The 27,217-nt window shown below is 39.9% G+C and overlaps 1 protein-coding gene across 1 annotated transcript; it reads right to left on the bottom strand.

The window, feature by feature from the left end:
• Positions 1-108: 108 nt before the first annotated feature.
• On the bottom strand, positions 109-27,217 carry slco2a1 (solute carrier organic anion transporter family, member 2A1). The gene is made up of 14 exons (XM_072684105.1): positions 27,149-27,217; positions 18,699-18,836; positions 17,356-17,518; positions 15,138-15,353; positions 14,940-15,038; positions 13,449-13,582; positions 11,570-11,645; positions 9,901-10,065; positions 8,409-8,613; positions 5,665-5,809; positions 4,352-4,521; positions 3,058-3,122; positions 2,192-2,312; positions 109-1,214 (listed from the first exon to the last, which is right to left on the bottom strand). The coding sequence occupies exons 1-14, from the start codon at positions 27,206-27,208 to the stop codon at positions 1,094-1,096; spliced, it is 1,878 nt and encodes a 625-aa protein (XP_072540206.1). The 5' UTR covers positions 27,209-27,217; the 3' UTR covers positions 109-1,093.

Below are 27,217 nucleotides of genomic sequence, written 5' to 3'. Positions count from 1 at the left end.
TATTGATGCTGCGTGTTATGTATGGAAAAGCTCTTTTTTTGTATGTGCCAATGCTATCATTCCAAAACACAATCTAACCACAAATAACTGCACAATGTCACACAGTGATTTCATGTCTGCACGTTGTTTTATTAGCTTCATTTCATTAGCTTCAGTAAAATGTTTCAGAAATAACTTAGGAGCTCCTAGACATACATTATTTATTGCATTTCACGTTATGATGAGCTAAACGTGGAGTACTGGCTACTCCCTGCAAAGAACAGACATGAAAATAAAGTTTTCTTGCGATCACATAAGGCTTGATTACTTACTACAGTTTGTGTTGAAAATTATATCAGTTATATCATAAAAAACACATTTAGATAATGTACAAAAATATATATATTTACAAATCTTAAGGCACCCACACATATGATGACAGTTATAAAGTAACATTTAACATTTAAGACTTTTACTACCATAAATGCTCTTATCAGTGTCTTAAATATTCTTATAGGCAATAGATTTTACACATAAATGTGTCTTCCCACTGAATATTGTAACTTGCATAGTTTTCTTCACATATCCAGCTACTACAGAAGGTCATTCCAAAGATAAATCCACCAAAATGCATCCAGTAGATCTTATATCAGCTGAAGTGAGGTGCAGGACAGATTTCCTTCTGGGTTTTTGTTTTTGTTTTTTTAGTGAGTTGGCACCCAAGATGTTCCAACCAACAATATAAGCTTTCTATTGCTTTATACTGAGCTGCAAATCAATGAACAGTTTTGAATTATGAAAAGTTGACATTGTTATTCTTTTCACAAACCAGGAAACGGTGGAGACTGGCCCACTATGTCCCCAGGCCTAGTACGGCTCATCCATAAGGAGGATTTGTACAAGCTGTGGCTGCTTGTCAGTGCAAAAGGGAAGGTAAAAATAACATCCGTCCATCTGACCATCCATCCATGGGCGGAGTGCCCTTTCAGTAGAGCCTTGAATGGAGATGGGTTCTGATAAGAGGTGTCCAGGGTTCTGTGCTTGCAGTGGTACATGTGTCTCAGAGACAAGTGTTTCCAGCATATAGTGTGCATTCTGATTGGGGACTGGACCCTCACAGTGGTCCCTCGGGCCTCTTCTCCAAACTGTACTCTCGGGTTCTTCCAACCTTCCAGCCAATCACACCCAGCAGAGCAATGCCCATGACCTTAAAACCCACCTGCAAGCCAAGATACCTGCAAACAAAGCACCAAAACTATGGTCATCATTACATTACAAGCAGTTAAACTTTTAAAGGGCCATATTATGGAAAACCAAATGTCCTGCATGTTTTATGTCACATAATGATATTATATGGAAACATTGTTAGTTTTAAAACTTTTCATTCATTCCCCAGCCCATAAAGTCCAAAATACTTATTTAGCGTATATCCATCTTAAAGGCACATTAACAGAAACAGCCTGTTTAAAGGGGAAGCTGAAAGACTGGTTGTGTAAAAATATATTATGGAAAAATGTAGAATATGGGACCTTTAATGACTCTAACCATCACCTGCACTTCATGATCTATGTCTTAAGCAAACGTTTGGGCATAGATCATGAAGTGCAGGTGATGGTAAGAATGCTGAACTTTTGGCACCCCTGGTCAAATGAGACATTTTGTGAGGATACATAAACAAATGCAGGAAACAAACTTAAATATAAAAACTCTGAACAGTTCAGAGCAGAATCCTATTTATTTGTTGGATTTATCCTACTGGAAAAAAATAAAACCTTAAAATAAATAATTTAAATAAAATAAGTGAAATAATCAGAAATCATAGTAATGTGCAGAAGTATGGCTGAGATGAAGAGGTTGTGGCTTAATTTTTCAGTCTACATATGTAATTTGACAAGGGGTGCCCAAAGTTCTGCACAAGGCTATATCTATCACATACTGCTGATATTGTACATTTACCGTAGTTTTTTAAAAAGTCTGCTTATAACTCCTTTATTACATCTTATTCTTATTTCATATCATTTCTTTATTGTCATCAATACAGATTTCAAGCTTCCTTTTGCCACACGCTCTGGCAAGCTATACCCGCTAACTTTATATTACCATAAAAGTCTATGTCAGTATTTCTGTGGAAACACAAGCATGCAGTAGCCATCACTTGAAGATGATTAACCCTAGGAAACCCTTATATGCATTTAGGTCAACATTCCCATACCTGTTTCTAAGGAGGTTGTTGTCATAGTAACCGCAGCCTAGCTTTTTCCCACAGATGCTTTTCCACCAAATGCAAGTGGAGTCAATGGTCATCCCGAACAGAGCCGGGGCAGGCAGCCATGCTGGACACACAGAAAAGAAAGTATGTTTCATTGGCCATGATTTTCTTTTTTTTTTATATATATACCATGTATGTTGTTTAATACTTAAATTAACTTAAAATAACCTAAATGTTAGTAAATTATACAATTCATTTGGCTTTCGAATTATTCTAATCTCTATAATATGTATTAGGATGCAAATACAACAGTCCTATTAAAGTGATCTTTGGTCACAATCTGGCTCACTATTAGGATAAGTAAAATATTAAAAACAGCTCATATGTACTTTAATATCACTTCTTCGTCATATGAGATCATTCGCTGGTTAGGCATATGTATTATTATAAACAGCATTCACCGTCAAAATGATCAAAACGTACTGTGCTGAATGCCATTGCTCAGGCGTGCCACTAAGGGGAGCTACAACACCTACAGTACAGCCAACACAGGCATACACACTGTTTACAATTTTCAGCTCAGAACTGTGTACACTGTGCATTCAGCGGTGTGTGCTGTACTCTCTCCGTCTAAGTAAGATTGATGGCCCTGTTTCAGGACTAGTCTTATAAAGGCTGAGGCATTAATCTTAATGGAGAACAGTAGCTAAGGGGAGACAGTATCTTCTGTCTAAGTGACTGTGTCTACTGAATGAGGCTAACGTCACCCCATTCAATCTATTCTTCTCTTACATAAAATCCCTTTGAGACATTCCTTATACCCTCAAATGTGTCAGACTCAATTACTGTTGAGTGAGATTTCTACTTACCAAGAACTCTCATGAGCAGGAACTGAACCCCTATAGCAAATGACTTCTCCTCCTGAGGCACTGTTCTGTATTAAATTAAATAAAGATATGTAATGTCAGCACAGAATAGGTTTGCATTAATGTTGTTTCATTTATGATGGAAAATAAACACAGCACTACAATCGCCTTGCAGCACAGGACTGTTCTATATTATTCTACTGTGTTTTAGTTTTGTGACAAAATGATTTACCCACCAAAGCAAATTAGGTTTCTTACTAAACAAAAAACAAGTTAAACAGTTCAACACAACTAAAAGAACAAGCTCAGCACCAATATACCACTTTTAAAGCATAGTTCTCAAGTCCAAAGTTACAGGAACACTGACTACACTGCCCAAACGTGGCACAAAGATGAAGCTATCACTGGCTGCCACCAGAGTCTTGAGAATGCGGGTTGTGTGACTGCAAAAGACCTGCAGCAAGATTTAATGGCAGCAGGCACTTCTCTAAGGAAGCTGAAGCATGGGCATCATTGGACCTTCCAACATGGACAATCATCCCAAACATACCCAAAAGTCCACCAAAGCTTGGTTTCAGAAGAAGCCCTGGAAGATTCTGGAGTGGTCGTCACAGTCGCCCAACTTGTTTCTCATAGAATGGCTTTGGTGGGATTTAAAAAGGGTGTGGTTGCAGCACACAAACCCTAGAATATTAGTGAACTAGAGGCCACCGCCCATGAGGAATGGTTAAAGATTCCTTGGGAACATTGTCAGAAGCTGTTGTCTTGCTATGCATCACGTTTGCAGCAGGTCATAGTAGCAGAAAGGTCTCTGCTACTAAAGACGCTTGTCATGAAAGGGTTGAATAAATCTGAAACTGCAGTAGTCATTAAAAGTGGTATACTGGTGGCAGAACCTTTTCCGAACCACCGCCAATGCAACATCACCAGGCGACCAACACTCGAAGGAAAGCACCATGTACCCAGTTCAAATGCATCAGCCAGCAGCACCACACTGGAGTGATGTGGGGAGAAAGTACAATCTATCTTCCCTGGAGGGAGCAAGGCCAATTATTCCGCTGGACCACTCAGAGCCACTAATATTAGTTGTGTTAAGCTGTTTAAATTAGTCTTGTTTATTGCAAACAGCTGTTTTTAAACTTAGCTAATAAAGCTAATTTGCAATGGGGGTTGAATCATTTTGATTGAATAATAGATTTTGACTGTACATATGGAATATGTTATTACTACTTAGATATCAGCGCTGTGATGCAAAATGGAGCAGGCCATAATAAAAAGATCTGAGTGAGTCTCATACCTGAGGAACATCATGTAGATAGGGTTGTGTGTGAGGCTGGCTATTAGAGCAGCTATAGAGATCAAGAAGATGACAGGCAGTAGCAGGTGTGGGCAGTTGTTGGCACATGGGCCAGGCCGGGCACTGCCCAATGAAGTTCCCTTTGCAACACAGCTGCAGTTACTGAAATGCTGTGTGGACAGAGAGAGGACAGTCAGTTACAGTCAGCTTAATTCATTTCTAGTCTTAGTAAAATGTTTAACAAACAGGAGCCTATAGTGGTGTATAGTGGTATGATAACCTACAGATTAGTTTTATAGTGGTATAATAACTTACAGATTAGTTCTATAGTGGTGTATAGTGGTATGATAACCTACAGATTAGTACTATAGTGGTGTATAGTGGTATAATAACTTACAGATTAGTTCTATAGTGGTGTATAGTGGTATGATAACCTACAGATTAGTACTATAGTGGTGTATAGTGGTATAATAACCTACAGATTAGTTCTATAGTGGTGTATAGTGGTATAATAACCTACAGATTAGTTCTCTAGTGATTTATAGTGGTATGATAACCTACAGGTTAGTTCTATAGTGATGTATAGTGGTATAATAACCTACAGATTAGTTCTATAGTGATGTATAGTGGTATGATAACCTACAGGTTAGTTCTATAGTGATGTATAGTGGTATGATAACCTACAGGTTAGTTCTATAGTGATGTATAGTGGTATGATAACCTACAGGTTAGTTCTATAGTGGTGTATAGTGGTATAATAACAAACTGTATAAATATAAATATACATATTTCTTAGTAATAACAAGTGTACATGGTGTGATAACGTGGGGTGATGCTGTGAAATCGTTCAGGCAGTTTAAATGATTAAAATACAGGATGTCATCAAATATATCACCATCAGGCTGAGCCAATAAAAATACAACACCAAAGGTCTGTCCTGTAGCCCCTTAACTAATTACTAAGAAGTAACGCTTTACACTTTTATTTAAGCTCCACTTAAAGTGTTTCCTTTGGTGTACATGGCTAATTAGGGATGAATTGGACTCGGCCATTGATTATCCAGCAGAGCATGCTCTGTGACTTGCTCACTGTGCTTTCTTCAGTCCTGCTGACCTTTACAAGCTACGAGCCGACTCCACTGATGAACTACATGAGCTTCAACAGAACAAAATCTATAGTAGTAACTTAAAGCTCAGGCCTGTGTCCAAGATAAGAGGAATTACTGTTTGAATAATGAAGCAGCCACAAACAAAGCCAAGACTAGGTTTCTGGCCTGGTTTGGAATAAGAGCCTGATGGGATTAGGCCTCTCACCAGTACTCGGATATTTGTCGCATCCAGGGTGAAGTTGGTGCAGCCTGCATGGCAGGGTGAAATGTACTCTATGTTGTTTTCTCCACACACTGGGTTAAAGGCATTTTTGGGACAGGAACAGTTGGAGTTGCAGGTCAGGAGCAGCCTGTAGGGCATTAGCAGGTGGGAAAGGTATGGTTACTCACTTACAATGATGGACTTGAAAAGGCATTCTGTGAATCATTAACTTACACAGTAAAAAAGAATGCAGGTCGGGGTGTGTAGAAAGTGTGTGTGTGTGTGTTTCCTTGTGTGCATTTTTGTGCATTTTAAGAACACAAAATGTCCTAAACTGTCCCAGTTTACCTACTCGACTGAAATGCTGTCCTGTATCTGTTTCAAGCATTACTTTGTGATAACTGAAGAATGAGGATATGATTAGGGCTGGGCTAGAAAATGCTGGTTGTATATATATATATATATATATATATATATATATATATATATATATATATATATATACATATATACATATATATATGATAAATATAGGATATATTATCCTTACTCAAGCTTATTATCAGTGCCCACACCTGTGCTTAAGACTTGAATATGCTTCCAAACATCTTTCAGTCTTTTAGTGCAGGACTAAACCATACTGCTTCTTTCTGCTGTATCTCTACACTGATAACAGCTTCAGAAGGAGCTTGTGCTGTTTTAGCAGTGGCGTCATGCTTTCTGTGGAACATAATCCCAGTTCAGGAGCTGACAGTGGGCACAGAAAAGTCTCAGCAGGACAGAGTTTGCTGAATGACTGGTGCTTTGTGTTGGGACTTCTTAAGAGCTTTTCGCACGGATTGACTTGGATTGAGTGATTTTACACCTCTAACTGAGCGTCTCAGTGGTGCTGCAGTCAACAAAAGCAACTTCTAGCACAACTGACCGACTTTCAGACTTGGTGAACTGGGCTTTTTGCACATTATTTCTCTGTATTTCAGCAGTGATTTCAATTAGAGACGCATTATTATTGGACTTTTTGGCCAATCTCAATATTGTATATTTGTCATGTAGGGCTATATATATCATATAATATCATTAGGGAAGGATGGTAATAGCATTTCTGTACATTATTCATGCAAAATACATATAGAAATATACAAAATGCTGATATTTTTGCAGCAGTGCAGCTACTCTTACAATTCTGCTCCTACAATCGCAATACAGTATAGCAGTACAGTAGATACATAAAATACGGGTTTAAATAGCAGTTAACTCTCTGTTCTTGGCACTTATCTGCCAATACACACATCATTCTTGAGGAATGTTCCACTTGATGTAAATGATAAATTACTAAAATGTTATTTGGCACATCATGGGGTATGACATCCTGCACAAGCTGGCCAAAACTTGAACACTCCCAACTTCAAATGCCTCCCCCTATCTCTGCTCTGGCACTCCCAACATCCATGACTTGTCTGCAAGCGCTACAGGGCCTGAAGGAACATCTCGTCCAAGTGCATGTTTAACAAAATGAAGGAAATCCAAATAAACATGGAGTAGGGGAAGGTTTTAGCTAACTCATTTTGTCAGTTTACAATTCATCAGAATGACCTCCGCCATCAATCAGCCAGTATTTCAGATAAACAAACAGGGAAACGCTACAATGGATAAATATCTTCTCTTAATTGTCTCTGTAATTGTGTGTTCTGTGCAGTCTGGGCATTATTGTCAGTGTGGAGTGCTATTGTCTGTGCAAACTCCAGTGTTTGTAAATCCTCAGGCTTGTAAATAACATTATCCTCTCCACTCACACTCCAGTCTTCTGAATGAATGTTTGCAGCTGAGTACACACTCAAACTGCTCTGCAGAATGTACAGTGTTTTCTCAATACACCATAGGCTTTTCAGTTCATGTAGCATCATTAGTTAACTATGTCATTAACTTCATTAGTTTAAACAGTATAGTAAAACAACCTATACAGCATATCACAATTATTGCAATATACACTCTTTAAAAACAGGTCTTCACAGGTTTTCAGTGAAGACAGAGCTATGGCAAATCAAAGAACCATTTGGATGCTGGTTCAAGGGTTCTACTACTGGTGGAAAAAAAACTAAAACATCTCAAAAAGTAACCTATATAGTATCGTAGGATTGTGCTAATAGTCAAATAACCCTCTTTCAGTACTTTATAGAACTGTTTTTGCCAAGAGTGTAGGCTAGCTTATGCACCTCTGGTTGCAAGAGCCAGCTTTAGGATTGTTGTCCTAAAAACCAATATGCTTTAAAGCACCCATATCTATCCATATCTTTTTCTTGTACTTTATTTTTATCCTGAGGTCTCCTCTCATTATCCCTTAAACTTAAAACAGGCTTTTTTTGTTACTGTGCTTTTAAGACTTAACATATCATCACATGCATGTAAAAGACATGGTCTGGTAGTTCGCTTTTTCATTGTGTAATAATAGACCAATAGAAACGTTCCTAAATGACTTTTTTTTCACTTTTTCTGGTATGCAGTGGTCAGTACCTTACCAAAAATGTAATTCAAAATTGGTTCAAGAAAAGACAAACAGTGGAGCGGTGACAGAGTCATAGGCACCTAATGTGATCTATAGAGGCTTCACATGACAACTTACTCTAGTAATTACTACATAATTTATAGTAGCAGAATAATTAGCCATGCAGTTTAGATGGTAAAATAAAATCTACAAAACACAAAGGGCATGTGACTAGCCTGGGAACCTCAGAAGCAATGCTACTCACCCATGGTCTCCTTTGGGAGGAGGGTAGACGCCAGCCACACTTTGGGTGCTGCAGCCCATGAAAAAGAGCGGGATACAAAACAGCACAGAGATGGTCAGGAACACTATTGAGAATCGAGGGATGGCTTTGAGTGATAGTCCGGTACGCTTCATAATCACGCCCCCTATCAACATCCCAAACGCCACAGACGGCAGATTCACAGCACCTGCAACAGGAAGATAAACAAGCAGCTATGACATGGCAACATTTCAGTCTAATTAGAAACGCAAGAGTGGACGCAGTGACAGCTTCAGATACATGTATACTGTGTCATTTTGAGGACTAAAACAGAACATCAGGGATAGAATGTCAGAGTGATCCGAGTCTGAATAAGAGACAGGCTGTACTTTGAAAGACACTGGGCTACTGCACTAATATACCTGCACTGCATTCACCAGCATTTGCAACTCGGGTTAGGGTTAGTAATAAACTTTACATTGGTGCTAATTTAGATACACTGCAACTTTGAATCAACACAGTTTTAAACACTCACAGTTTTATAAACGTTGATGTATTGACAGCAGTATGTTCTGAATTGTGAATGCCAAATAATAGATGTCAGTTCCATATCAGTACACTTCTATTTATTTTTTACTGTTATTGTGGTATTACTTACATAAACTGTAAAAACTGGCTTCAAACTGACTTTACTTACTAACTGTAAGTACAAACTTATTTAATAGATTTTTTACTTGAGTAAAAAATGTACCTAAAGGAATTAATAAATAATTAAACACAGAACTAAACATCCCTAATGTTTTTAATAATAATATTAATAATAATACTTTTATTAGACAATTCATTAAGCTCTAATTTGACTTCTTTTATGAAAAGTTAATGCAAAAAGGCTGTAAAGTGTATTACTCAGTAACTACATACTGTACCATACATGACTTCTGTACAAACTGGTGGGGCTATTCTTATAATAGTAATAAAAGTTTGTAATAACATTTTCGGCCCAGCTTAAAATTGTGCAGTAAAGTCTACTGGCAACATCAACAGTATTTTAATACAGACTGAAATACCACTGGTATTTACCACTGGTAGCATCTCCATACACCTTGAACTTTTCTACATAATCAAAAAGCCACTACAAATTTTAATAAATATAAAACGATCTTCAGCTTGCTACTGTTCACTGTTCAGATTATGCATGACCAATTGTGACCAACTGTGTGAACATGTGTTGTCCATTTTTGTAAAAGGCAATAATCATATATGGTTCTCAGAATTATTCAAGTTGAATATGCTACTACTGTCACTGCTTTATACCACAGCATATCATTAAAGTAGGTAGCTGCCTCATCCCTAATTTCTTTGCAGATACATTAAATACTAAAAAAATGTTTGACTTGCTCTCTTAATCCTGTTTAATGGAACATAATGGCATGATTTTAATTATGGTTCATATTTTTGGGTTTGCCGAGTGTGTTGCGATGATGCTGTAACAAACCTATGACCAGGCTGCTGTAGGCTGCAGAGGCGCTGTACTGCCGCTCCAGAAACTTGTTGAGGAAGGTGGCGAGTCCAGCAATCACAGAGGAGAAACAGCACTGAGTCAGAACCAGCAGCATGAAGAGTGGACTCAGCAACAACTGTACAAACAGGCGCGGGAACACTGGGCAGAAAACACACACACACAAACTTAGAATATGGACAAAATACTCACACATTCACATACAGCAGACTGGCCTGTATTTATATTATATATATTATAAGTATTTATACTTATACTGCGACCAGAGATAACATTTTATTGGTCTTTTTGCAACGGCTCAACTTATTCAATAGAAAGATTTTGTCATCTGCATTGGTGCAAAACTGCAGAAACTGACTGATTTCACACTGTAAAACACTGCTGTACATTAACCTATCCTTAACTATGGCACACTGCTGGTTTAATGACACATTCTGGGAGATACAGGTCCAAGTTTAAACGTTATATTTTAAAATAATTAACTGTGTAATTGCAGAGCCTGTTGGGAAAGTGACCAGGACCAAGACTGTGTCTAATAGTGGGTGCAGAGAGGTGCAGTTCCTATGTATATATAGTAGTGAGGAGGTGAAGCCTCTCAGTATTTGTTGTGTTTTTGTTAGATATTGTTAATTATATTGTATTTCCTTATTTTAGAGTTCCTTTTAGTTGTATTGTTAGGTTTTGTGTGTTTTATCGACCCCAAATATACTATTATTATATTTAAATTCAATTTCAAACTTTTTTTTTTTTATTACTCTAACCATACTGGTGTTCACAGTTTACATCCTATAGTGTTCTTGTAAACAGAAATGGGCTACTACTAGACACCTACAAAGATTTATTTCTTCACAGTGGTGGTGATGGGTACAGAGGGCATTGATTTTCCTTTTTGTTTACTATTAGACACTACCAATGAATCTTTATGTATCCTTTGGGTTTTCATATGTAATGTTGATAGGGGTAAAATAGATAAATCAATTATTACTATTTTTCCTTATGACAGCCTGTATGTACCTATGCTCAGATTTTTTTTTAATTTGTGACCATTTTACATCAAACCACTGAATGTTCATTTATGTCTTAAACATTTAATTACACTAAATATGATTGTACTGAGTCAGTACAATCAGTGGAATTCCCCTTTACGTTCAGTTAAACTACCAGTCAAAAAGAAGGCGAAGCAACTAGGCGGGAAGTGAGGTGTCCCCATACTTATGACAGTGTACATAAACACTCAGAATAAAGAAATGCACTCAAAGTTATACGTGAAGGTACACCCACTGACATAAGTACGCCTAGGCGTGGATACACATAGACTAAACAGCAGACTACAAAATCGTCCCCTCAGGGCGGATAAACTCATAAAGAGGTCGTCAGATCCTGTTACAGTAATACACCAAACAGGCTGTGTGAGTCAAGAGGAAAGAGACAGGCAGGATGGCTGACACTCTGGAATCTACCTGACTAAATAATGAACACCGCCCTGCTGGCAACATGGTAAGCCTGAGTCAAGTCAGTGTGGAAGTGCACTGGAAATCCTCAGCAGCTTTGTTTGAACTGTCCTTGTCTGCTTAGTTTACAGAAGTGTCCACCTGTGTTATGGGGCTACTACACAACCGGCTTGTGTGGAGAGAAGTGGGCTTACTTTTGAAGAAATCCAGCATGGAGATGTCAGAATTCTTGTGGTTGTCCTTTGAGACCTTGCCCTCACTTCCAATCTCCTGCAAAATGACACAGTGATGAAGTGAAGCAAGAAGGGCTCTAGGCATCATATGCAACTATTCTGACACTAAACACTCAAGATTCCAGGGTGGCTTCAGGCTTTCTACATTTTTAAGCAAGAAGAACAACATTCTGGAGCAAATTCATGAGAATGTCAACAACATCCTTCAAATGAAACATGACAAGCACGTTTTTAAAGTCAGACCCTCATCTTTTCACTTATTACACTTGGAGCAGCAACTACATTCTTAATAATAAAGGCTCCTTTGGTTGAAGGCACACATCTCACTTGTTGTAATTTTTAAAAGAGCTCTTTAACTTTTCCAAGAACTCAAAAAAATCTGTTTTTAAGGATGTAATCACTGTATTTAAAGATTAGAAAAGTGGGCATGAGACCAGAAGATCACTGATTCAATCCTTTGGACAGGCAGGAAGTGGGGGTGGAGGTTTGAAAGTGCAGCGCTTCACCAAAAGGTCACTGGAGGTGGTGGTAGGGGTGAGTGAAAGCACAGTGTTTTATCAGAAGGTCACTGGTTCAATCCTCTGGACAGGCAGAAGGTGGGGGTGGGGGTGAGTGAACGAGTTGCACTACACCAGAAGGTCACTGGTTCAATCCCCTGGACAGGCAGAAGGTGGGGGTGGGGGTGAGTGAACGAGTTGCACTACACCAGAAGGTCACTGGTTCAAGCCTCTGGACAGCAGAAGGTGGGGGTGGAGTGAGTGAAAGAGCAGCACTACACCAGAAGGTCACTGGTTTAATTCTCTGGACGGGCAGAAGATGGGGGTGGGGATGAGTGAAAGAGCAGTACTACACCAGAAGGTCAATGGTTTAATCCTCTGGACAGGCAGAAAGTGGGGGTGAGGGTGAGTGAAAGCACAACACTTTCCCCAACATTCATGGTTGTTGTGCCCTTAAGCAAGATACTTAACCCCTAACAGCTCCAAGTGCGCTGAGGTGGCTGCGTACGTGCTCACTGTGTGCTTACTGTCTTATTCATCAGTGTGAGTGTGTGTGTTCACTGCCACGAATGGGTTAAATGTTAAAACAATTGCTTTCAGTTTTGTACACTGAGGAACAGTGAGGAACAGGGGTTAGATATCTAATTAATCTCACTCATTTAGCTAGACTTTAGCTTTAGTGCCATTTCCTGCAAGAGAGATTTTACTGATTGTCTGATTTTGTGCAGAATCAAGTCCAGTGAAACCATGTGACATACTAGTAGGATTTTGCTTGAATATCATGTTATTGTAATAAACCATTTTTTAAATTCCATTTAGTTTATACATCATATTTTAATAGTACTGGATGTTAGTTTTACATTATTCTTTGTTAGCATTATTACCATTATTCTTGTTATTGTTATTATTAGCATTATTTTAAGGCCTACAAGTAACAGTCAGGGTCGTCTAGCAGATCTGAAGATTTTTCTACATTTATGCATAATTACATGGTTAAGAGATAGAAACTAATTGTAAAGGGGTTTGGTGTGACATGCTCCATTTTAGAGAAGCTTACTGAGTTCTGGAGAAACCTTGGAAGCATTCAATGCCTCTAATAGATATATCACAGTGAACTATCACACAAAATGGTTAGAAATATGCTGCGTACAATAATCCCCAAAGAAAACCCAAGTTTAAGATGAAGAAATCAGTGATGTGATTGTCCTTCCTTTAAGAGAACATAAAACATTCAAAAAAAAATTAAGCGTTTCTGTATCATAGCTATATCGGTTCGAGGCACACCAATAAAACCAAAGCTATATCTACACCATATCTATAGTAGATACACTTATGGTACTCACATTCTCTACATGCATGGCTTTTGGAAAGAAGAAGTAGGGAAGAGAGGTGAGAGCCAATCCCCCCGCAGAGATCAGCAAACCCATCCACCATGCGCCAACCCAGCGAGGATCATTTGGGTTTAGCTCTTTAGCTCCTGATGGAAAGGAAGGGAAAGTGGATTGGCCAGTTAAAAATGGTAAAAATGATCATGTTTTTTAATTCAGTCTGCATATCAAGTACAGCAGGTCTCAGTCAGTCCAGGCAGGACGCCCCCGCCCCCCTCGCTTAATGGTCTCTGTCTGTCCTGTCGCCCTGTCAAAGCTTTAGCCTGCATGTGCTTTCTCTTAATACACCTTAATATAAATACTGCCTTACTTTCCAAACTTCTAGTCATACAGCATTTCCCAGCTGCTTAGCATGCTTGCTGAAAACCACTAATTAAAGACTGCTCATGTGACCAAGACCGGCTGCTCCATCACTGTGCCGATGGTGGACAGAGTGACCCAACAGGATAACTCCTAGAAGAGCTGCACCTTATGTGACACACAAATCTATTAATTATAATTATATTTTATTATATTATATTATACTATTAATTAATATAATAATTATAATAATTATTATAATCCTTCATTTGGATGTGTATCGAATCTTCTGTTTAAAGCAACTAAATTGGCTTTATAGGTGATAATAGGTTAATATGTTGTTTTTCATGACAGTTCAATCAATTAAATCAAATCAGACTTTGTTTCCATATATGGACTACACGGACAAGGGAATAAATGGTATGTTTAGAAAACTCCTTTTTACATTTGACATGGGCCTTTTAAATTTAAGATCATATGTCTTTTACTATAAAAATACTAGTTTTTAATGACAAAAATAAAGCTGGTTGATCCAGTGCTTCCCTCTCCTAGTCCCATATTTTTACATCTTTCTTGCTCTAACTTAAGTTACACAGTCATATCAGGGTTTGCTGCACGTATGAATAAGCGAGCACACCAGTCAGTTGTAGCAGAGTGCAAAACCATTGGACGCGATTTGACTGATGTCCAAATGGACATGATAATAGTCTCCAGATGAAGAGAGGTAGCAACACGAAAACCACTAACTCCAAGGGAAGATCTACAGCAACTGTAGTGAAGGGGTACAGAGAATAGACTTCTCACACATTAGGTGTCTCCCAAAGACATAACAGTGGTGCCCAATGGGCCAGTGCTGTCAGAGGGGAGCGGCTTCTCCGGCAAGTGGTACAGAGCAATCGACGCACCACTGCGGACCAGTTAACCTCTATAATGAACAGCTTCCATCACCTAAAACATTCCATGCCACATTAGATGTCTTCTGGGCCAAGGGTGGTCATTTCCACTATTAGGTAGGTGGTCATCATATAACATAGCTAAACACGTCATGACACGTCAGGTGAGGCCCACAGTAAGCAGAACTGTGCCTGGGTCAGGGACTGCTAATCTCAAAAGAGTAGAGGGAAATACTACTAAAAAAAGACTTACCTGGTTCAGCTCTGTCCACGTCCACATAGATGCGCAGCACCACAGAGCCCATGAGATAGCCAAAGGCGGGTCCGAACACAGATACAGCAAAGAGAATGGCTGGGGGAATAAAGCACAGCTGTAGCACATGCTGAGCACTCCACCTCCTAAAAAAACAGATCAAACCAATGACAATAACATGAAGCAGGTTCTAGTTACCGATGTAGAGAGGGGAGTTTCCAGGCCCAGCAAAGTCGTCCACAAATGAGATTCCAAAGGGCTGGATTGGGACAGAGCCAATACCAAACAGCAGCTGAGCCGTGGCCATGAGCACCCACAGCTTACTGTTATCCACAAGAATGCGACTGTCCTGCTGATCGCAAGAGGATCTATTCGCATGCAGAGTGGGACTATTACACATGTCATGTCTGCTCGCTGATGGACAGGAGAAAACACACACACACACACACACAAATTAGTCCACGTGAACTAAACACCAAAAATACCAGTTTCCAACATTTGGACCCACCTCTCATTCAGTGTTTTATTATTTTCACATCAAGACTATTAAGGAACACATATGGAATTATAAGTAAACAAATTCCATATTTAATAACAGCTTTGCAAACTCTTTGCAAAGCTGGCATTCTCATAATTAGCTTTATTAAAGTAGTCCCTTGGTTTTCCTTTGCTCTGTAGTCCAACTCTTCCCAAACCATCTTAATTTTGAGTTTAGGCTGGGTGATTGTGGAGACCAGGTCACCTGACACAGCACTCCATCACTCTCCTTCTTGGTCAAATAGCCCTTACATAGCCAGGAGGTACTACATAATTCCATATGTGTGCCTTCATAGTTGTGATGTCTTCAATATTAAGCTATAATGTAGAAAATAATAAAAATAAAATAAAGAAAAGACAGTGTGTCCAACCTTTTGACTGATGCTGTACCACAGCTAACCAGTAAAAATCAGGACTTTTAATATATGAACACATCCGTACATTTTGTATCTTCATATTAACAATTCTCTTGTAAAGAAAGGTTGGACATTTATTACTACTTAAAATCCCTGAAATGCCTAACAGAATTAGAATCAGGTGCAGCGCATCAGCTGCAGATGATTAGAACATGGTTAGAGAGGATTTAGGAGGAGCCGGTCTTATTTAAGCCTCAGACATTTCGTTTGGTTTGCTCTTGATAGTGGGAGTAAATGGTATCACCATGCCCAGATTCAAAGAGCTCTCTGGGGCCTTCAGAAAGAAAGTTGTGGATACAGATCAATCTAAGGAGGGATTGAAAAAGATCAACCAAGTTCAAGAACAATCAGAAATCAGCCGTTCCACTGTCCACAAAACGATTTACAGGCCAGGCCATCTCAGCAAGGTCAGCCCAAGAACAGACCCCAAGAACTCTCCAACACTCCAACACTCTACTGCATTAACTTTAGAATGACTGACTGAATTGGAGGGTTAATGACTAGACTAAGTTGTTTGTAGTTGTTGTAGACATCTGTTCTGACCAATATTGCAATTCCCCTGAGAAGAGCCAGGTCACAGTGTGTGTGGAAAGAGTGGGGTGGAGGAAAAGGAAGGGTGGGGGAATGAATAGCTAAATGAAATGCCAAGAAGATAACTCTAATCTGCCTGGCGTTCCTCAAGTGTGCGGGGATTCATGTACCAGTTTGGAAACAACACCCTCAGGCTACAAACACACCACTTCACTTCACTATCTGTCTTCTCTTTTCTATTTCAGCACTCTGCCTCGCAGACAGAAAAGACAGAAAAATAGAAAGACAAAGTCTGGTACAGATGAGCCTCTGTACCAGACTTTGTCTTAATATTTTTTTCTGATGTTTTTCATATTTCTGTCTGCTTAATTTCCAATCTCATTTGTTCTTTAGTCTCTTTCGAAATCCTCCTAAATCTCCTGTGGAGAACGGAGATGAAGCTGACCATGGTGCAGAAGTCCTGGAGCAACTTCCTGTACTGCTATTGTACAGTACAAATCTTAAGGCCTTGTCCTGTTTACAGTGATTTTTATCACCGGTTATTGTTATTTTAAACTCCCACCTTGTTATGTCTCATTTTCTTTAAACAGAACACTTTCAGCCTTTTTCAACCAAAATTGATGTTTGGTTTTCATGAGTTCAGAACCTAGGTGGCCGTTCTGTGAATGCAGTGTACAAAACACACCCACACAGACACACATCCACATGCACATGTGCACTCTCATACATTCAGGATGTGAGCTCATAAGTATGTCCCTTGTGTATTACATACTGTATGTAAATGTCTGTAAAACGATATGTCCCCTATGTATTAAATACGTATATACAGTATGTATCTATATGTAATAATATGTCTCATAGGTATTGTGTTACACAGGCATTCATTTATTGTAATCACACAATCATGGGTGCAGAGTGACGTAGATCTTTACCTTTCAGGACAGTGTCATAGGTGTAGGGCTGGGACAGGAAGTGAGGTAGAGCCAGGATAATAGCACTGATGGACATCAGTAGGCCGCCCAGGCCGATGACCCGAGGGCGATGGACACGGCTGCCCAGGTAACTAACAAACACAATCAGCACCGCGTTCCCCACCTACACACAGGAAACACACATGACAGAAAGAGAATATTAGAACCATCTTCTTTTGTCTCTGTTTTTTTTACGTTCGTAAAACACTGAAGTCCGTACATGGGCTAAAAGTTCTCACTCTCAATTCATAAAGAGACAAACTACTATGAACCGAGGATTGCTAGTTGAAATCGCCAGTCATGGTGCCTGCCATCAGCCGCCGGCGCCTGAGAGAGCACAATTGGCTTTGCTCTCTCCAGGTGGGTAGATGGCACTTTCTCTCTCTCTCTCCCTACATTACTTCGGTGTGATTTTGGCCGACAAGGGCGTCTCCTAGCCGAGTGCATTGGTTGCCCGGTGACATTGCATCAGCTGGTCACCGAGTGTGTCGGAGGAGGCATGTGTCAGTCCTCATCCTCACAGTGTCGGGAGCTTTACATGTGATGGGGGAGAGGGTGGTAGGGAGTGGGCTGGGTAACTCTAAAATTGGCGAGGAAAATCTTTCAATCTTTCAAAAAGGTTTCAATGTTATAATGTTTCCAAAAAAAATTTTTAATTCTTGCCAATTTATGAATTTAATAAATCCAAAAAAAATAATAATAATTAAAAGTTAAAAAAAAAAAAAAGTATTTTAATGATATGTAAAAAAGTACAAATCTTATGAAATAATACATTTATTATTTTGGATATTATTATTATTATTTTTCAAAGGAAATTTATTCCACTGATTTAAAAAAATCTGTTTTATTTCATGTTCCGGTTTTGGTATGTGACTCACTACTAAGACTGTTCTCAGCAGTACTTGTTTAGGCCCTGCTTATGATGACATCTCAGCAGTTCCTCTTACAACCTACATGACACTAGCAAGCTGGAAGGTTTCGTAACGACATTAGTGGTGTCAGAGACAGTGTGAAAGGCTATTACAGTCATGACGGTCATGTTTCTGCACATAAACCCACAAATGGCAACGGAAAAGTGAAACCAAAACCCAGACAGTTGAGGGGAACAGATTTGTAGAAAGAAAGCCTCAACTTCACTAAACCACCAAAGCTGGACCTGGAAGAAGTTGTTCAAGTCTAGATCCTGAAGATTTCAAGGTTAAGATCTAAAATCCTCTGCATTTGAAGCACCTTCCTAAAGCTCCCCCCAAAATAGACCTGTGGTGTTTTGTGCTGTGTGTTGAGGTTGGCGGAGGGTTCTGCACCTCATGGAGGGAGGAGATGGTTCCTGAGGACAAGCTGTCAAGGCCATAGCGTCTCTCGATGGTTGTGATGGTGCTCTTGAAGTAGGAGCTGTAGAGCAGCTGGGTGAGCTGCAGCAGACCCTGACAGAGAACAAAAAGCTGCAAGAGAAGAGAGAGCCCAAATTGAGCGTACACTAAATGGACAAAAGTATTGGGACACATCTTTTAATCATTGAATTTAGGTGTTTCATTCATCCCTATTGTCACATATATATATCTATAAAGTCAAGTACCTAGCCATGCAGTCTGCCTTTACAAACATGTAATGAATGCTTCGCGGTGTGAAAAACCACAGCCTCTCAGATGCAAAGGTGTTTCGCTTATTGCCAGTAACCCTCTATTGCATGAACTATTCCATGACATGATAAACACTGAATGACTATGTCAATGAGTCTAGAGGCTTTTATTGTGTTTTCAAATGTGAACAAGTACACAGTGGAGCGCAATTACCTTCCTCCAGGACCATGGTGCAACATACTACTGTAGTGGCTACTGCAGCACTATACAAGACTACAAAGAGTGCCGTGTGCAAACACACAACGATAGAGATACAATCAATACAATAAAAACAATAAATATGAGGGACAGTAGACACAGACAGGCAGGACAGCGCTGAGACAGTGCTGAATAGTAGAGTATTAAATAAGTATAATCCTGCTTTTGTTGAAGTAACTGCCTCAACAGTCCAGGAAAGGCTTTCCACAACATTTTTGAGCATTGCTCTGAGGATTTCATTGCCTTCAGCTTCAACAGCGTTAGTAAGGTCAGGATGACGGATGATCACCACCACACCTCATCCTGCCCCCCCAACTCACCCCAAAAGTACTGGATGAAACACCATCAATCGTTCGAGAGAACACAGGTCCCCTACTCCACAGCTGAATGCTGGGTGTTGGGCTTTACACACCTTTAGGCCATGCCTGGCATTAGGCATGGTGCTAATAGACTTATGATTATCTGCTACAGGGACTAGACAAGGTGTGTGTGTGTATGTGTGCATTAGTACATCTGTGTCAGCAATGGAAGTAACTTAAAGTCGCTAAATGCATTCATTAGAAGGGGTGTCCAGAAACATTTAGGCATATAGTGTACGTAACATACTAAGACTTATACGAGGGTATTTTTCCATACTGGTTTTGGTACAGTATGTGGAACAGAATGATTTAGGAAGCATTCAAAGCAAAAACTAGCATGGTATCAGTGACTGAACATACACAGCAAAGCTGAAGGTCTTGGCAGTGTCTCTTTTTGTGGTCAAGTATAGCTACAGACCATATTGACATCCCAACAGACACTGGTAAGCCTGGGCATGAAGCAAGCGCTGCAAAATACTGGGAAAAAAAACTAATCAACCATCCATTTGAAGCCACAACCACAATGAGAGAACAGTGAAGAAATGTCACACAGAATCACTTCCTCCATCCCACTGCACACTCCCACAACAACAGGAACGTTCCTCAAATCCACAGGCCTTCTACGACCCATCATGACTAACACAGAAGGCAAGAAGACCAACGCAGCACTTCTTGCAGATCCTATCTCTAGATGACTAAAAGTTCACTAAATAGAAAGTTGGGTTCACTGGCCTCTCCGACTCCCTGCTCCAAAACAGCTTTATCTTTTACAACTGGGTCCAAGTTTGCAGAATGATTACATCTTCAGGTTCCATCAGACTTCACAAGCTACTGGAGCAAGACTCTCTGAGAACACAGTGGAAACTCCCTAAATGCGAAGAGTAGAAAAGTTGAGCAAGTGCACAGAAGAGTGAAAAAGTGCCGCAGAGGCATCAAAGCCAGCACGTCGAGAGTTAACGCGCACTGTTCGACATGTGCTGAGCAGTCAGGAGTATTAAACTGTGCAGGCAGTGCTCTATGATAGCTTTGTTTGCTTTGAGGGTTACAAACGTTTGTTCATCTTCTCCTCTTCGCTCTCTGGAGGCCATACGCCAGAGATGCGGCGCAGATCAAAGCTCGTAATTTGGAACACTTCCCAGAACCCTCAGCAACAGAGAGGGAGGAAAAAAAAGAGAGGGAGAGAGAGAGAGAGAGATGCTGCAGCTTCTCAGTGATTCTCACTCTGTCCCAAGACACTGATACGAGAGGCTGAAAGGTGCTTGTAGAGGAACGCAGCAGCATGAGGCAATCTGATGGGACATGTAGAGATTCAGGCTGGATTTTCTACCCAAACACCAGACGCAAATCCATCCCTTTTGCTCCCCCTTCCAGTTGCCAGCCAAGGCCGGGCGGGCACTAAGCTTTCTGTCGGCTCCTGGAACAGCTAAGGCGCCCATTAAAGCTTGGCTTTATGGTTTGTTAGCGCACACAATGGCCGCTTTTACAGTCGCTAAAATTTCTGCCCTTGTTTCGCAGCAAGGGCCCTTTAATTATGGAGCTGTTTTGATAGGCAGGCTGCACTCGCTCTGCTCCAGCCAATACCTTTGTGCCTTTGTTAGGCATCTGAATGGCAAATCTGTGTCTCTGTGCTGCAGCGGAGGCCTCAATTCGATTCGGTCTCCTACTTAAACCGGCGCGTACACACAGCAAGCAGGTCTATGTTCTTTATTTAGTCTGGCTGCGCAAGAGCAAGCCTGGATCCTCTCAAGTGCAACATTGCAGAGCGAAGCTTTGAGCAGAAACGGCTCATGTTTATGAGCTTCCCCAAGGCTCTCTGACAGGCTAACACCAGCATTACAGGCAGTCCATCTTCCGAGACACACCATAACTCATAACGCATGATCAAGAGATGCCAGAAAAAGGTGCATCGTTAGCAGACCTCAGCCACTACTGAGGGATCTATCTTGGAAAGGCAGGAGTGAGGTAACTCTCTGCAAGAACTTTTGCGATGCACTGCTGGCAGGCTCACGAGAATGTCACCTTTCTCAGTGTAGAAAATAGCGGATCTTCACAGTGATGACACAAATTTATTGCTGGCTGTGTCATTAACGACAGCCCCACAGCCGCCCCGGGTGAATGCGCAACACATGGATTATTTTCCTATTGTAATGAAGTGACTGAGCAAATAACTTGCAGATTCTTGGAGGGAAATCAGAACAGTATACTTCCTCACAAATCACTTTCAGGGATCCAGACTTCTTCCATCTTTCCTCATAAGCAATTGTGCCCTGGCAGGCATGCACAGAGCTTACCAGGAAGTCTGAAAAACTGCAACAGTTTTAATCTGGGTTTAATGTTTTCCTTATTCCCAAAGATTTGAGCGCTGAGCGTTTATGTGTGTATTCCTTTTCTTTCCTTGAAATTCCACAAAGGCTTGCCTACTTTCCCTAGTGCTAGTGGTTGGGGTCACTTGTTTCTCATAGAACATGATCTACAAAAACCTCAAACCCAACTAGCTCAACCACTTGATAACGCAACTGCTCCAGGGGCTCTGAGTGGTTCAGTGGACTAAGGCGACGCCACTATGACCCAAGGATTGCTGGTTTGAATCCCATGCTACCTGCCATCAGCAGCCAGTCTCAAGAGAGCACAATTGGCCTGCTCTCTCTCTCTCTGGTAGACGGTTTGCTCTCTCTACCCACATAACTTCAATGTCTGCTACTCAATGCACCCGATGATTTCGCATGAGCGGCAGTTTGGAAAGAGGTGGTGGCTGGCAGGGCATGTGTCGGAGGAGGCATGTCAGTCCTCGCCCTACCAGCATTGGGAGTATTAAAAAAAAAGTGGGTTGCGGAATTGGCTATCTAAAAATTGGGGAGGAGTTACACCCAGCTTGGGGTGCTTAGATGTTTACAAGACAGTGTGTGCATGTGAGGAAAATAATGCAACATTACACAAAAGCATCTCATTCTGAGCCCCACTGTGAAGTAAGAATCAGGGGAAGGGCTGAGTAGCTTCCGGATGCTTCTCTTCGCTGTGCAGGACATGATTAGGATTTCCTGAAGATGTAAAGCCAATGCTTAACTTTATAAATAAAGTCTCTATTTACTGCATAAGTTCCTACTGTCTCGTCCTGTATTCAGCTAGTTCCATCAGTGGCTTCAGGAGATGTGTCCTTGTATGTTACACTTGTGATGATACCAGGGTGAACATTTTTGGGTGCTATATTAAGGCATTTTTAAAAGGCTCTATAAAGAACCATTTACAAGAGGCTTTCCAAAAGAATTCCAAAAGGATCTTTAGGCTGCTATATTTGAATCCAACTATGAGGAACTTAATAAACTTTAGCTTAATGTAATGGCTTTTTGTCTCCAAGAACCTTTTCTTGAAGGTTGCTTAAAGTCTCTTAAGGGAACCTTCAGGAAACAAAAAAAAAGGTGGATAACAGTGTATATAAAGAGCCATTTAACAAGACAACAAACCATTTACACATTCAAATGGTTCAATTTGGCATGGTTCTATTTAAAAACCCACCGTGTTTACTACAGAACCCCTGAAGAAGGGTATGCTTTGTAAAGATTCTTGGTTTTGGGGCCATATAGAAATAACTCAAGAATAATTCTGTCATAGAGAAGAACCATTTGACCGTGCAGAGAACTACTCAGGCATTCAAATGGCTGTTTGGGTCTTCACACTTCTACATAGAACCATTGCCTTTATCATGGTTCTACCTTTACTAAAGTAGTCTTGGAGAATAGTGCAATCTTTAAGAGTGCATTGTGCACTGACTTGAAAACTAATGGCAACCAATTTACAAAAGGACAAAGACCCTGGTTTAGCACGGAAAGTACTGCTTTTTTGTTCAGTCGTCACACGAAAAACATCTAGTGACCTCCACCACAATGACGGGATCATACTTTCAAGCAATTACAAACAATTTAGTGGACAATTAAAATTCACTGGAGCCAGAGGAGATAAGGGACGACAGCAGTGGTCAGGTTTTCACATGAAGAAAGATCAGCTCGTTGCTTGTAGGTGCAGCTGAGAGCTGACCTGTAACCCAAATACATGACACACCCATTCTGTACTTAAAGGGTGTAGTTTTACGAATGTCAGACTGCAAAAAATCCAAACAATGCAATGTTGAAATCCCACCACAAGTTCAACACAAGCAAGATAAAATTCTTATCAGTGTACTTTTGACCATATGCTCTCAATCGTGGCTAATGATCTCCTGGTTGAACGCCTAAAACAATTCATTTCTTTTAGTGGATTTTGAAGATGCCTGGATTCCCTGCAGCTTCGATGCACCATCATCACCTATACTTTATGCAACTGTCAGGGGAATTTATGCCTTAGTGCAATTTCCTCTGTTCGTGCTGTCCAGTTTTAAGCTAGATGGATATGCAATCGCTTGCAAGTTGATGTTAACAAGCACTGCCGCCAAGTGCTATTACAGCTCCTCTATCTTTAGTAGGACAGTCCTTGGACACTGAGGAGTCTTCTTTAGCAGTGTGCATCAGGATTGGCACACTGAACAGTCTGTTCTACCCTCGCGTCACTGCAGTCTGACGCATCCTCATTGGACGTGTATATAACTACCTACTCTTGCCACACACCGAGGCATAATTGCTGACACACATTCGCTCAGCCCACTCGGTTCAGTGTATAAACACAGTAGTATACACGCACACTCAGAGCCCTTTCTGGAAGCATTTGAAGTGGAGGAGGTGTTGGTAGCCTGCAGTTGTAGAGACCCAGGATGCGGCTCAACCTCCCTCAGCAGTGATTTGGATCTAAACAGACCCACCGCAGCTCAGTAAAGAGGCCGGCGGTAAAACAACACTTGAGATAAGTGTGGATTTGGATAAAAGGCTGCATCCTGTGTTAGTTTTGGAGAGATGGCGAGACATTTTGTCCAGGTTGTGATCTAATACTGAGAGCAGAACGCCATGTAGATGAAATAATGTGGAAAACCAACAAATAATTCTCAGAAAACATCACATTAACACGGCTACTACAGGCAGACCATTTTTAGAACCGTTTTAAACGGTTAAAAAGCTTTCCATATTAGAGGAGGATCATTTAACCAGACCATTAAACATCAGTAGATTCTTTTAAAAACATCTCCCAGGGTTTTCCACCAATCTCAAAAAAGCTTTAACCAGGTGAAGAAATGTTTAAGCATCCAAATGGTCCTTTGAATTGACACTGTTGTATGTATTGAGGAACTTAAGGAGCTTTTACATTGGAAAGAGTGGAGGAACCTTTTAAGGTGCTTAAGGTGAATCATCGAGAAAGGTTTTTCTTGCCTCTAAACATCCCTTGAAGAACTCTTTTTAAGAGCTACCAGCACTGTGAGGATGAACTATGCTCTCGTAGATTCCTTGGCCACAGATAGTTGTGGAATCACCAGAGATCGGACTCACAATCTCATGATGATAAAGTCTCAGTGGTACAGACATATTTTCACTGTCAAAAAGGCCACTTTACCAGAGAAGGAAAGACCTTCTTTACTATCAGTGGAGCATTTCTATTGGTCCATTAATCCTGAAACGTGGCCACAATGTAAAATACCAGATTCAAATGATGCCAAATATGTGAAAAATTTAATTTTCTAATGTAATTCTTATGAAACATTTAGACAATGCATTACTGCCTTGTATCATACATACACTTCCAAGCCCTTTCCTGATGAATTTCGGTACCCTGAGATAAGTTCCCAAGTTCACCTTTAATCCAACCTGAACTCAAGTGAACTCTCAGTCAGTGCCACGGCTTGGCTGGGGTTCGAAGTTTAGTGGCAATCGATCATTGTAAAACAGAGAAGTGCAAGCAACCAGCAGAACACATGCTCTCCCGAGAGGAAGATACTAACTGTTCATTCCTCAAGAGAGGTGAAGAAAGCTTACAGTGCAACAGCAGTGTTACTCACAAACACGAACAAGTGCATCAATCATGCGCAAATCCATGAGCTATTTGGGGAAAGCCTAGCGAAAGCATTTCTGCCATTATGATACATTCATTTAAATGACCATAACTCATAAGCGTGCGGTCAGAGATGGGGCCCTGCTCCATCTATCTCACAAAATATCATGAAGCATGAGAAAGCGTGCAGGACAATGTTTATGTCTAAGCAGAACATTCCAGGAATATCTGGTTTGGGACCAACACGTAGCTCAAAACATTCAAAATATGAGGCCAGTGAATGAAGATTTTTGCAGAGTTCCTTCAGTCAGGCTCGTGCCTGCCCTGGCTTCTACACCATGAACACACATACTTATAGGATATCTTTTTTTTTTCATCACAGACTCTTTTAGATCAATAAAATGGTCTCATCTCATTAATTTCTCAGGCTTCGATTAAACACAGCCAGATTGTTCTTGCCAGCTCTCTGTGTCTGTGTAAGGCTGTTGAACTGAACATCCTGTGCAATAAAGAAGTGATGACATTGTGGACTGAATGCTTTAAGCACGGTCAGACGTGGCTTTAAGAGCCGGTCTCTGACCAACCCTGGCAAGGTTTCAGGTTAGGGCGCTGAGCCAAGATCAGATTTATAAAGCCATTACGCGTCAATTAACAAGTGATAAGATCAGCTCTGACTCTGCTGAGCAGGTTCAGGGATCTGAGTGATCCGTTTTTGGAATGAAAAAGGATCAAATTCATTATAACAACAACAGCAACAACAACAATAACAATAACCAAAAGTACTACTACTTTTTCTTCTATTATTTTTGTTGTTGTTGAAAATAATAATAACGAATGTCACTACATCTACAGCTACCACCACCACTACTACTACTACTAATGATAATAATAATAATAATAATAATAATAATAATAATAACAAAAGGCACTAATCCTACAGCTACCACTACTACTACTACTACTGATAATAATAATAATAATAATAATAATAATAATAATAATAATAATAATAACAAAAGGCACTACTCCTACAGCTACCACCACTAATGATGATAATAATAATAATAATAATAATAATAATAATAACAAAAGGCACTAATCATACAGCTACCACTACTACTACTACTACTGATATTATTATTATTATTATTATTATTATTATTATTATTATTATTATCAGTAGTAGTAGTAGTAGTAGTGGTAGCTGTATGATTAGTGCCTTTTGTTATTATTATTATTATTATTATTATTATTATTATTATTATTATTAATAGTTAACAAACTGTACTAAAATCCCACCTACCTTTACTACTACTACTACTACTACTACTACTACTACTACTACTATTATTAATAATAATAATATAAGATTTTTTATCATCAGTATCGACAATAAAAAATAAAAGTAATGAATAAAAAAGTAATAATAAAAATAAAAAACCATACAGCAGTATATAGCAAACAACTATATAGTAGTATTTGTAAGAGTCACGTAATTAGACAAGTTTAATAGATAAAATATGAAAATGAATAACACTACTAATAAAAAAACAACAACAGCACGAATATCTAATAACAATAACAATGATACTGACAATGACAATAATGATAATGATGATAATAATAATGATAATAATGATAATAATTTACCTTAATGTTCCGGAAGACGGAACACTTGGGCTTGTGGAGGTCTTTGGTGTACATGTTCATGCTGTAGGC

The sequence above is a fragment of the Salminus brasiliensis genome, chromosome 7 (assembly GCF_030463535.1).
Source record: "Salminus brasiliensis chromosome 7, fSalBra1.hap2, whole genome shotgun sequence".
NCBI classification, from domain to species: Eukaryota; Metazoa; Chordata; class Actinopteri; order Characiformes; family Bryconidae; genus Salminus; species Salminus brasiliensis.
This window is presented reverse-complemented; position numbering and strand designations above follow the sequence as displayed.

What these genes read in the sequence shown, in the direction of transcription:
- slco2a1 (XM_072684105.1), bottom strand. Translation starts at nt 27,208, where the DNA reads ATGAACATGTACACCAAAGACCTCCACAAGCCCAAGTGTTCCGTCTTC. An exon ending in CCATCTCCTCCCTCCATGAG is followed by an intron (nt 17,519 to 18,698) that starts GTGCAGAACCCT and finishes TCCTGTGTGTAG; the next exon opens with GTGGGGAACGCGGTGCTGAT. An exon ending in CGTGGACAGAGCTGAACCAG is followed by an intron (nt 13,583 to 14,939) that starts GTAAGTCTTTTT and finishes CCTTTCCATCAG; the next exon opens with GAGCTAAAGAGCTAAACCCA.